The 11,614-nt window shown below is 46.3% G+C and overlaps 1 protein-coding gene across 1 annotated transcript; it reads left to right on the top strand.

Moving 5' to 3' along the window:
* Window positions 1-2,764: 2,764 nt before the first annotated feature.
* letm2 (leucine zipper-EF-hand containing transmembrane protein 2) lies at window positions 2,765-11,595 on the top strand. Its single transcript, XM_076149344.1, has 11 exons — window positions 2,765-3,014; window positions 4,386-4,454; window positions 5,632-6,148; window positions 6,648-6,791; window positions 7,012-7,155; window positions 7,268-7,471; window positions 7,575-7,694; window positions 7,786-7,905; window positions 7,992-8,087; window positions 8,198-8,266; window positions 9,080-11,595. Exons 2-11 carry the CDS (start codon window positions 4,408-4,410, stop codon window positions 9,134-9,136), a joined length of 1,518 nt encoding a protein of 505 aa, XP_076005459.1. The 5' UTR covers window positions 2,765-3,014; window positions 4,386-4,407; the 3' UTR covers window positions 9,137-11,595.
* The last annotated feature ends 19 nt before the right edge of the window (window positions 11,596-11,614 follow it).

Below are 11,614 nucleotides of genomic sequence, written 5' to 3'. Positions count from 1 at the left end.
TAAGTGACAAACTGGGGTTAATGTAGTTTTTCAATCAAAATAAAAAAGTTGGCAAAATCGTTATTTTTGTCCTTTTACCAACACGTCCTTAAATAAAACACTTGCGGTCAGATTTTCGGTGTTACCCAAGGGGGCGCTATAACGACGTATAGCAACGCCTTTATGAAACTGTGATGTTTTGCAACATGCTGGTCATGTGACTGAAGACGGAGAAGCTGCTTATGTGTCAGGATTGGCTGAAGCGGTTTCCACGGGCGTTTTCATTTTGTTTCCAGCGTGAAATCTCGTTATAGTTGGGTTTCACTGTAACAGAACTGCGACGAATTTAGGTCCCCCACGTTTCCCTCAATGCTCCGCCCCATGGAGATCAGCATCTGGAGCGCGCATTGGCGCGCGAATAGTCAGCTCGCTCCCGAAAGACGTGCACGTCCCGGAGTTTCTATGGATAGCGATGAAGTCCAATATTCATCCGTTCACGGCCTTTGCCTTTAAAAAAAAACTAGGGAAGGTGGAGGGGAAAAAACTTAAGACGGTGGCTATCTTGTTCTTACAGCATTGTTAAATGTATATAATCCATACAAATCGGTAACTGAAAAGGATGAAGAAATAATTTGTTCTGTTCATATCATACAGTATATACATGATTTGTGACATTGTTTCACATTTGTCCATCAGTGATTTTTTTCTCTCTGTCTTCTCGTGTATGAATAAAACGTAACTAGTTTCAATTGTAATTCTTTAAGTAGATATCTGTTTGACATTACAATTTTGTAAGAACAAAACGAAACAACAAACACCTTGTCTGTTTTTGCCAACAAACAGAATGGATGTGTATGATATTCTCTTATAATAGAACATAATTATTATTGTTATTGTTTTCTATTATATTAAATTCTGGTATATGATATTCATTTATTCTGGGCGACAATAGTCTATTTTTATAAATGATGACACAGGAAGCTTTTCTGACGACGTACTGATATGAAAGGAAGTCTTATCTACGTACGGAGGCGTCTCCTTACGTCACCAGCGTGCTAGCTTTAGCATAGTATTAGCTCCGATCTAAATGTACCATTATTTTGGAAGACCATGGGACTTTTCCTCGACGTATTCGTAGATTTACATGCAGATACCCGAGGACTTAGTTGTGTGTATGCAATAATGTGTGCGGGTTCTTTGGCCCAAACAGAACTCTCGTGTACAGTAATGATGGCTGGCAGTGAAACTCCCCGTTGGCAGAAGCCAACACCTCCTCGCCTGATCTGCCTTAGAGGGGACAAAAGACAGAGGTGTTACTCTGTACACATTTCCTTGTACCAGTGAGATGGGGAGTCTATCAGAATCGCTTTATTCGCCAATTGAGACACACTTAAGAGGAATTTGCTCTGGTCTTTGGTGCGTACATATAACATATAAAAAAACAAGAAACCACGTTTAAAAACAACACATAAGAACAGCAGATCGGGAATAATTACTACTAATACTGTTGAATAAAGTGTTAAAAAACGTGCAGGGGTTTATTGTAATAAATTAACTCAATTAAATACTGTTAGGTCAAGTGAACGTGCAGGGTTTATTGTGAAGATAAATATATTCTATATAACCCATTTATCTGCAAAAATAAACACATGTTCAGTATGTAAGCATTTGAGGAAGACACATGAAAGAAACACTCTTTGGGAAAATGCATCCTGGAATAGAGGCTGTGGTCATGTGATTGTATTATGTCATTATAGAGAATCTGTGATCCAAATAAAAATTATGTTCAGGGACCACTTAACAAAAAATCTGACAATTGAAGCGACAGTTACCTCTTATAAACCTTCTTTGTTTTGCTTTTCGGAAACACTGAGTCCACATTTAGACACCGTCTCTATTAGGCCTCTGACCAATGACATCTACTTTTTGGAAAAATCTTTGAGCCCAGGAAGTATGACCATTAAGCAAAAAGGGAATATCTCGGTGGGAATCTACCTGGTCTTCTATCTTGTGCTGGGGGGGATCTGCGGTGAGTAGGAATAGGTTTCTCTGTGATTCCAACCCCTCCGCGGAAGTATCACTTCTTGGGTAAAGTGTTGCCTACAGGGTTTGTCACGCACACTACCAGACCACTTAACTCTCTTTTAAATGTTTAATTCAAAAACACAAATGAACAAAGTCAAATGTATGTACCAATGTACATTCTAATGTATGCTAAAGATATCAGACACTAGAGCTACTTAATTAACAATAGTGATGCCACAGTGAAGTTGCAACGGTGATGTCATCCCAATGAACAGAGTTACAGTAATTATGTCACTTTCAAATATGATGACATACCAATCACTGAGATCAACCATGGCCCAAATATTCACATTATTGCTGCTTCAAATGTTTCCTGGTGCTATTATTTTGTTCTTTTTCTTTTTTTGCTGAAATTTATATTCATTATATAATGAATTTGACACGACAATGAGCAAACGGTTATAGTATGTTTTGGAAACAGTTTTTTTACACAGTAATATTTGCACAACAACACTATAATGTGTATTACAATAAAACGCCTTAATAGGTAATAAAGACCCAGACTCTGTTATTAACTATTATCATAAATACTTTCCAAACCAAACATTACCTGATTAACCCATTTCCATTTATCACAGTTATTGTTGAGCTTGTGTCTTAGTTATAACCATTTTAAGCCAGCACAGTGGTCTTAGTACCCTGTGATCCCTCCTCCCCTGTATAGAGGATCTTTGGTACGCGCCTCCGTAACACGCATGTCCGTCCTGACCTTTCGGTGCAGCTGCCTGCTCAGGCTGCCATGTTATCGCACTCTGCGTCTTCCCCACCGACACTTCGACGATTTCTTAGCCATTTTTAACTATGTGCCCACTGTAAATGGGTTTATCGCAACGCTCTACCTTACCCCTTCTACGCCAACCGGTTTTTGTGGATGGATTACACATTTGACGCCACACGTGAAGCCTTACAACGCCCCGTCACAAGACATAGCTCGGTCATCGACGCTGGAGGTGAGTGAGTTCATTGATCGGGGTTCACGATTTCAGAGCGTTAAAGGTTAAATAGCTATGAATATAAATATGATGTAGTCACAACTTCTGAAAACGGATTTTTCTAAAGATGACCGTAAACGCAGCGTGCAGCGCTGCAGCAGCAGTAGTGAAGTCATTATGACGCTGTAGATGCAGCAGAGTGGATGGAATGTTCCCGTCCAGAGGCCCACAGTCCCCGGCCACTGCGACACTAACACGCCGCTGTCAGGTTTACATGGTGGCACAATTCTAGGCGAATATTGTGTTTCGTGTGAAGTTAATAGTTTCGCTTTGACCGTTATTACTGCGTGTACTTCACTGTACCATTGTGCTGGTTACGAAAGCGAAATTCCAGCTTCCGGCGGAGACACGGAAGTTGATGCTAGTCAAATGTTTGTTGTAGTTTAGAACCGAAACAGCGTTGCTGCCGAGACAACTGTTGTTTACAGGTAACATCACAGTTATTACCTTTTGTAATGGCTCAGATCACGAGACGTAGCATGAGATTGGAGAGTGGGAAAGTTAAGTTTTATGGCTGTGTAGACCTTGAGTGATCGTTGACGCTGCTCTATCGGCACAATGCTAAAGATAAGCCCGAATGAAGATATCAGAAGGTCCGATACCACCGCGAAACAAAGACATAACGCACAACTTATGTAACGGATAGTAAATTCGTTTATTGTGTGTTAGCATATTGTATAATGTGACGCCGGCGGGTTATAGATGAATGCGAACCTTAATCCTAGTGAATAGAAACGTTGGGTCGTCTATTAATATTGAAGAAGTCGATTTTAAGATTGTTCTCACTCTTGTTGCTTATTAAGTGTTTGCTCCTCTTTGTTTCTTGTTGCGCATCTACATTGCCCTCGTGTTGTGTCTATTACGGTATTTACGACCGTTTATACAACTCGCTCGAGTCCGGCTGTCCCTCACCACAACACTGACGCCATAAAGCCCGGAGAGTCTATGACGTCAGATAGTAGCTTTCATACCGCGGCGCTTCTCTGAAGTTCTGAGCACTTTGTCGCCTCTCTGCGCTTGGCAGGGGGTTGACACGCTTCTCCGTAGAACCGCTTCTATGCACTTGGCTCTTAACAGTTAGCAGCGCTTTGACGGTGAAGATACCTGACGCTATAGAAAAGAAGGCCACGCCCCTTTCAGGAGGCCGCCAGTTGGTTTCTGAGGGAACCCCTCAAGTGGTTTTGATCCAAGTCTCCCTATGTCACATGCAGATGGACCAGAATGATGTAAACATGCATCGCTTTCTGACAAATGTGTGAAGTTTTGAGGGTCTGTGCCAAAGCAGTGTAAGTTTCTGACACCAGCATGTTTCCTCTCTATGTTTGCCAGGATCCTCTCATCTCCTTCTGCCATGGCTGCCCTTAGTCACCAGGTGCTCTCTGCTGTCACACGATCCAGGTAAGAAAGCACTATATGAAGTTAATGGTAGGAAGTTAACACAAACACACACACACACACACACACACACTGTCTGTTTCATACTGAGGGCAACATGTTCACTTTGTGTCAGCCTCTCCTTCCCTGACAGTACAGACTGTTACACTGCAGTGTGATGTAAAGAAGCAGCAGGTTATAAATCATTACCTGTCTGTGTGACACATACACACTGCTCTGTGTCTACGCGTGTGATGCAAGAACAGACAGTAGACAAATAAGAGTAGAAATATCTGAGCCATTCAGCCCAGCAGCAGCTTCTAGGTCACGGCTGCTGCAGGCTTTGGGCTCCATGACTTCACCACCGATAAAGTTGCCAAACTGTCATTTAACTTTTTAGAGGGCTTCACCTTTTTATAGAAAAAGTTCACAAGAATCGAAGAAGCCCAAAGTCAGGGGAAATGTTCCTCAAAGGGGGCCACAACACAAATTCAGAATGGGGTAATAATTAATATCAGTAGATAAGAAATAGAAGGATGTTACACTTCAACATTTAGATTGAGATTCACAGGAAACAGCCTAATATCCTTATGAAATCAGTTCATTATGGAACAAACCACACACACACTGTTCTCAGTGGGAGGGCAGTGAGTTACTATTGAATACATTGTCCAAAATAAGGTGCTGAGATTGTTTGTCTGGATTAATCAGACAGTCGTCAGCACCGATCCTTCCTGACTAAGTGAGGCTGATGAGGAGCCAAACATCTATAATATGTCTTTATAACATCACAACATCTTGGCCAACACACAGTATTCCAGGTGTGTGTGTGGCAGATTGCAGGCAGCTTGATAATGGAAAGTGAAATTTTGTCAAAGTTATTTACATTCAGTGTTTGGTTACACAAACAAAGAGGTCATGTGACTCATGTTGACCCTTGAGTCTTCTGTCAATCACACGTTTACGTCAATCACAGTTTTCTTAAGGGACATAAATACATCTGAGTCAGTGGTTGAATCAGGCTGTCAGTCCAAATGGAAACACACCAGCTGATCCCAGTGATCAACCAGGAGCTTAAATAGCCGTCTCACCCCCATGCGGGTGCCAGACTTGTATGGCAGACAGCAGCGGCGTGTATCTTACATAATAATATTGCTCAGCGCAGCATTATGCAATGTCTAACTCGTCTTTCTTGTTCCAGGGGATCGTATTTCTTATCCAAGAAGTACAGCTGCTCCTCTCTGTCTTCCAAGGCGTATCTCCACATAGACCCTCCCCGCCGCTCTCCTTCGCTTCTCATGCTCAGACACTCCCGCTACGCCTGCGCCCGGGGCCACCCCATTGGCCAGAACCCCGGCTCTGCCCTGCTCGCCCGCCAGCTCCACAATTCAAACGTTTGGCTCCAAGACATAAAGCAGGAGGGCACCAAGGACACACCGCTCCCCGCACAAGATGTTCCCCCCACCGCAAAAACAGACCCCGAGCCCCCGCCTGAACCTGCAGTCACTCCTCTGTCAGCCGCCCAGGCCACGCCAGCCGCCGCCCCTCCGGCACAGGAGAAGGCGATCATCGGGAAATCTTTGTACGTGAAGGTGGTAGACGAGCTGAAGCATTACTACAACGGCTTCCGGTTGCTGGGCATCGACATCAACATCGCAGGCCGGATGGTGTGGAGGCTGCTACACGGGCAACTGCTGTCACGCCGCGAGAGGAGGAGGGTAAGAATGGAGATTGTGGTGTTGAGCCATTTGTAACTCTGGCGATATAATTTATGGCTGGAGGCGTGACATGTCAACAGGGAAGGTGAGGCTCAGATTACAGACGTGCACATGCAGGCGTGTGCTCCGTCACACCAACGGCACAAAGGGAAAGAAATGTGTACATAATGTACGAGCTGAGAGAGACAAGCTGCGAAGCGTCGTCTATTTATGAAGCACAGACAGATCTGCTGTAGGACGACAAGGGGTGCTGAAACGGTGTTATGTGTGAATACATATTAGATATTACGCAATATTTAATGCTATTATCACGCATTCCTTGGCTTCAGTCACCCGGGATCAGACTGAGCTGTGAGGTTCCAGGTACCACGGGCCGGTGGGTCGGTTATGAAACCAGGCTCACATCATGTGGTCGGCTAAGATCAGAGAGCATCAAACCGAAAGGAGTTGAACTGATACATGGATTGACCAACATGCTGTTCTCTCCCTCTGTCTGCAGCTCATGAGGACCTGTGCTGACCTGTTCCGTCTCGTGCCCTTCATGGTGTTCATCATCGTCCCCTTCATGGAGTTCCTTCTCCCCGTCTTCCTCAAGCTCTTCCCAGAGATGCTGCCTTCCACCTTTGAGACAGAGACCAAAAAGGCACGACCTCATGTCCACACACACTCATAAACACACAGAGCATGCAGGTGTTGTCAGATGATGACCTAATTAAGTCAGAATTATAGTCTGCCCTGGGATTACACACATATAAATACGTATTGCGGTATTAGTAGAAAAAGCAAAGAGTGCAAAAAGAGTAAGTCTGCAATCCAAACATCGGCAGCATGAATCATGAACTTCTTCTAACGTCTTCCTGCAGGAGGAGAAGCAGAAGAAGGGCTTGGCCGCGAAGCTGGAACTGGCCAAGTTCCTCCAGGAGACCATAGCAGAGATGGCACGGAGGAACAAGGCCAAGGCCCTGACGGAGGACGAGACGCAGCGCTTCTCCACATACGTGCAGAAGGTAAGCAGCTGTTGCTGTGTAGAATGATTCCAGTCTGGTGTGTCCTCATGTTGGGACCCACCAATTACACATTCAGTCTGTTGCCCTTGGTAACAGTAATCATTGATTTCAGGTGAGAGGCACAGGGGAGCAGCCCACCACCAAGGACATTGTCAGGTTCTCCAAGCTCTTTGAGGACGAGCTGACGCTGGAGCACCTGGAGCGCCCTCAGCTGGTGGCTCTGTGTAAACTGCTGGAGCTGCAGCCCATCGGCACCAACAACTTGCTGCGTTTCCAGCTGATGATGCAGCTCAGGACCATCAAGGCCGACGACGAGGTGCGAGCTTCTTAGGCCTTTTATAGCTGCTGTTGTTGTTATTGTTTGTTTCTTTCCCCTTTGCAAACCCTTCAGCCTCTGACTGAGCTCTTGTTCTGTGCAGATGATCGCGGCGGAGGGCGTGCCGGCTCTGAGCGTGTCGGAGCTGCAGGCGGCGTGTCGTAGTCGAGGGATGAGGTCTCTGGGTGTCACCACTGATCAGCTCCACCAGCAGCTCCAGCAGGTGTGTGATGTTTACAGATTCCACCAACACGTCTCATTCCTCCTCCCCCTCCATCAGTGGCTTTAATCAGTCCTCTCCTCCGCCCCTCTAGTGGTTGGACCTGCACCTAAAGGAGAACGTCCCTCCATCCCTGCTGCTGCTGTCCAGAGCCATGTACCTGACTGACATCAAACCCAAGGCCCCCGTCATCCCGCCCGTCCCCAAACTCGAGGTTGGGAAGAAGACTCCCACGTTACAAAGACTTGAGCACATGCAAACGTTTTCTCTGTTTTAAACGTGTGTTTGCTGTTTTTACAGAAGGCCGCTCCTCCTCCAGTGGAGAACACAGCAGCCAACCCGTCAGTCGCCTCCGACACGCTTAACGACCCGGCCCGCATCATCAAAGACAGACCGGTCAGTGCCACCAAACCACCAAGGCTCAGTTTGGTTCTGTCCTGTGTAAACTCCTCATTAAGACTCCTTGACTTATCCCTGTTGTTGTGGTTTCCTCTCTCTTATCTCAGGCGGAGGAGTTGCGGGACAAAGCTCCCGTGGTGTCGGACAAACCGCTGTCTCCTGCTGAAGTCCTCCAGGTGAGCTGTTTGGACGTGCTGTGTCCAAGGGAGACGGAGTGTGACTCAGCGCTCTGTAATCCACTTTGTCCCCCCTGAGAGCTTTGATCCCTCTCGCATGGCACACGCGCTAATCTCTCAGGCCAAGACTCGGGTCCAATCCCAGAGAGACAGAGTGAACATGCAGACAGAAAACAGGGCCGACGCGTTCCGTGTTGCCGTCCCGTCCTCAGGGGGGCTGTCTCTCTCTTTGTCTCGCTCGCTCACTCTCTTTGTCTCTCTTGACTGCTGGGACTGAACCTCTGTGGAGTCGCACTCAGGGTTGTTGATACTCTTGTTTATTCACAATAAGGCTCTGTCTTTGTCTCGCTCTCTCTCTTTGTCCTCCTCTTGATGGCCGCTTCATTGTCTTCCTCTCTGTCTCTGTCTCTGTCTTTCAATCTCATACCGGCTCTGCTGCTTTTGTGGCTCGTTCCTGCTCACTCCTGCTCGTCTTTGTGTTTAAGATGAGCTGCAGGCCCTCAAGTGCATCTAAATGACAACACGAGCACTAGAAGCACCAAAACAGATGAACACCACACAAGTTTCTTTACTTCATTTCCCTCAAATGATTGACTGTTTCCCTTTAGAGAGGATTTCTTAGTATTGGTGTTGTTGCTTTGCTCTAAAGTTAGTGTTCCAAACTCCCCCTCCATCAGGGTCCAGTACATCATCAGCTTTATGACTCACTGCACCCATCACTAACTGGCCCCAGCTGTTATTCTGTGTCGCATGGCAACCAGATGCCAACATTGCTGTGGATGCTGTGGCTGAACTGTTTTTTCTGACCCACAGGCGAAAGCAGCAACAGAAGTATCCCAGAAGAGCAAGATGAGTGCCAACGGTGTATAAAGAGACGCCTCTGGCCTGGAGGACAGACGGACCTGCCACGTCCCAGCGTCTGCAGGGGGAGAGGGACGGCACAGAATCAGTCAAGATAAAGTGGTCAACATCGCAGTCGCCATCAACCAGAGCGATGGGAAGTCCTGAGCTGCGTTCAAGCGTCGGCCCTGGCAGGCCGCTGACGTGCTGATAGGACATTTTGGACTCGTCTGTCTCTGTCCCGTCTCAGCCAACACCTTCTCCGTGTCCTCAACCATCCTGTGACGCATTTGCACTCGTTCCCCTCTGGCAGAGCTGAACAATCCAGGCTGATCTCACTCTGGACTGGCGGCGTGTTCTGGTAGATACTTGATGATCCGAGCCTCCTGTGACGCAGCCGGGTCACCCCTCTGCTCCATGGCGTCTGTCTGTAGTCTAGACGATCTGCTCAACGTGTACATTTGTAAATATCCTGTATATTTTCCTCACTGACTCACATCTCAGCAGCAGCAGCAGCAGCAGCAGCTGTACGGGTTCCTTATGCAACAGCCTCAAACAAAGGGTTTGAAAGGTTTTAGTTCCTTTTAGCAGTTTACTCTCTTTACAGTTACCTCTTTACTCAGGACCCAACACAAGTCATCCTCTTTTCAGCTCTACAGAATGTTGAGGTGTCCTGCCTTCACGTTAAGTCAGTGAGCTGGGCCAGTCCGATGCCCAGAGACAAAAGCAAACACACTCCACCCTTCACCTTCACACACCAGCTGCACATTCAGGCCTAACACTCACCCCAGCTGATGTCTGATCAGCTGGAGGGGAGCGGCAAAACTGCACTGGTCCTGAAGCTGGAACGGGTGGAGCTGTGTTGCTGCTTCCTGCTGTAAATAACAAATGAAGATTGGTGTGTTATTGTGAGAGAGAGAGAGAGAGCGTGAGCGAGCGAGCAAGCACCTCAATCCCCCGAAGAAAACTGTGGTTAAGTGCTGGCGAGGCACTGGACCGACAATCTGTAAAGATTTTATTTGAGTGTGTGTATATATTGTGTCGTAACACTATGTTGCTAAAAATATCTTATAATTCCAATTGGAAAGAAGATACTTGACCTTTATTGTGTTTTATCCACTAAGATATTAATATTGGAGTCGTGTTGCAGTCGCCCACAAATTGCATTAAAGAGTTAATATTTTCATTTTGCCTTGCGGCTCTAAACGCAGTGTGGCGTTATGACAAATAGGCCCCACCCACTATCCTACGCTTGTTGTGTACTGTACTGTGTAAATACAGTGAGTGTGTCTTTGAAAGCACCTTAGCCTCTGGCACAGATGTAGAGCATTGAGAGTATTAATGGATTAGACTTGCACATATTGAACCTGTATGTATGTATGTGCAGCTGATTGGTAACGTGGCTCTCTACAGCCACAGCAGTATCGCTCACGGCTCAGGAGCTGTAAACAGGAAGTGGATCACCTAAATGAAGATTTCTAAGCAAAAAGCAATAGGTAAATATATGCTAAAGAGGAAGTGTAGCTGCTTCTCATATGTGCCTCAGGTTAAAGCTTGGTGGGATTGATGTGTGCAGATTTCATCAAACATACTGTCTTCATTTCCCTCTTTCATGTATTCATCCGCCGCAGTGTGTGTGTCCCAAAGCGGCAGTTTGCACCTTTCCTTTCCTGAGTGGAATGTTTGCTGCCCCGTTTGCCAAAGTGTTAAATCCAGATGAATTCTTATCATTATTGCTTTAAATGAAGAGCTATGAACTTCCCTGCCCGCTCAGACGTACGCGGTGGAGAATTGTGATGGAGAGAGTTTTGCGTTTGATCCTGGCGTGTGTTCGTTCTGCTGTCATATTTAATTTATCCAAGGTTCCCCCCTTCCTCCGGCTCTTCTCTGAGATGTGAGCTGAATTATAAAGCAACATTGATGGCAGTTTTCTTAGGGAACGAGGATGATGTCTGGAGTTCAAGACGCCCCCGTCACCGACTTGTGAAATGTGTCATGTTCATGGTCCGAAGACTCTTTGAGGACTCGGACCTTTTATATGGTTTTCGCATTCCATACATTTTGATAACTAGTACTGTGTACTGCAAGACTGGAAGATGAGATCACCGACGTACTGAGGGTTTAAAAAAGCCGTCTTCGTATCTTCGCGGCCTGTAATCAAAGCGTGCCGGCCCGGTGGAGACGGTTGTCCTCATTACTGAACAGGACCGGTGGTGGTGCCTCATTCTGGACTAACCTCACTCCTGACTCGTGATGCTCGAGTCGTTCTGCGTCAGATCCTGGAACAGTGTGTCACAGTTCCCTGCTCGGAAACGGTGACTCCCTGTTTTCAGTGACGTCAGTGCCACCACTCTGTGTCCTGTGTGGGCCACACGTCCCTGACGCACAATGATAAAATTCCCTAAATTGTATTAGTGTGTCACTTTACCATTGCAGATGTTTGGCTGACAAAAGACCTAAATTAAGAGAAATTAAAATGTTGAACCGTTCTCACTGGTGTCCTTACTG

The sequence above is a fragment of the Genypterus blacodes genome, unplaced genomic scaffold, assembly GCF_046128005.1.
Source record: "Genypterus blacodes isolate CSIRO-AG114 ecotype Tasmania unplaced genomic scaffold, CSIRO-AGI_Gbla_v1 ptg000045l_1, whole genome shotgun sequence".
NCBI lineage: Eukaryota > Metazoa > Chordata > Actinopteri > Ophidiiformes > Ophidiidae > Genypterus > Genypterus blacodes.
The sequence above is the reverse complement of the archived record's forward strand: the minus strand, read 5'-3'. Positions and strand labels throughout refer to the sequence as shown.

Bases quoted from the DNA above. Each gene is read 5' to 3' on its own strand.
- letm2 (XM_076149344.1), top strand. From the start codon at position 4,408: ATGGCTGCCCTTAGTCACCAGGTGCTCTCTGCTGTCACACGATCCAG. The intron at 4,455-5,631 runs GTAAGAAAGCAC...TTCTTGTTCCAG, and splicing joins TCTGCTGTCACACGATCCAG to GGGATCGTATTTCTTATCCA. The intron at 8,267-9,079 runs GTGAGCTGTTTG...TCTGACCCACAG, and splicing joins CTCCTGCTGAAGTCCTCCAG to GCGAAAGCAGCAACAGAAGT.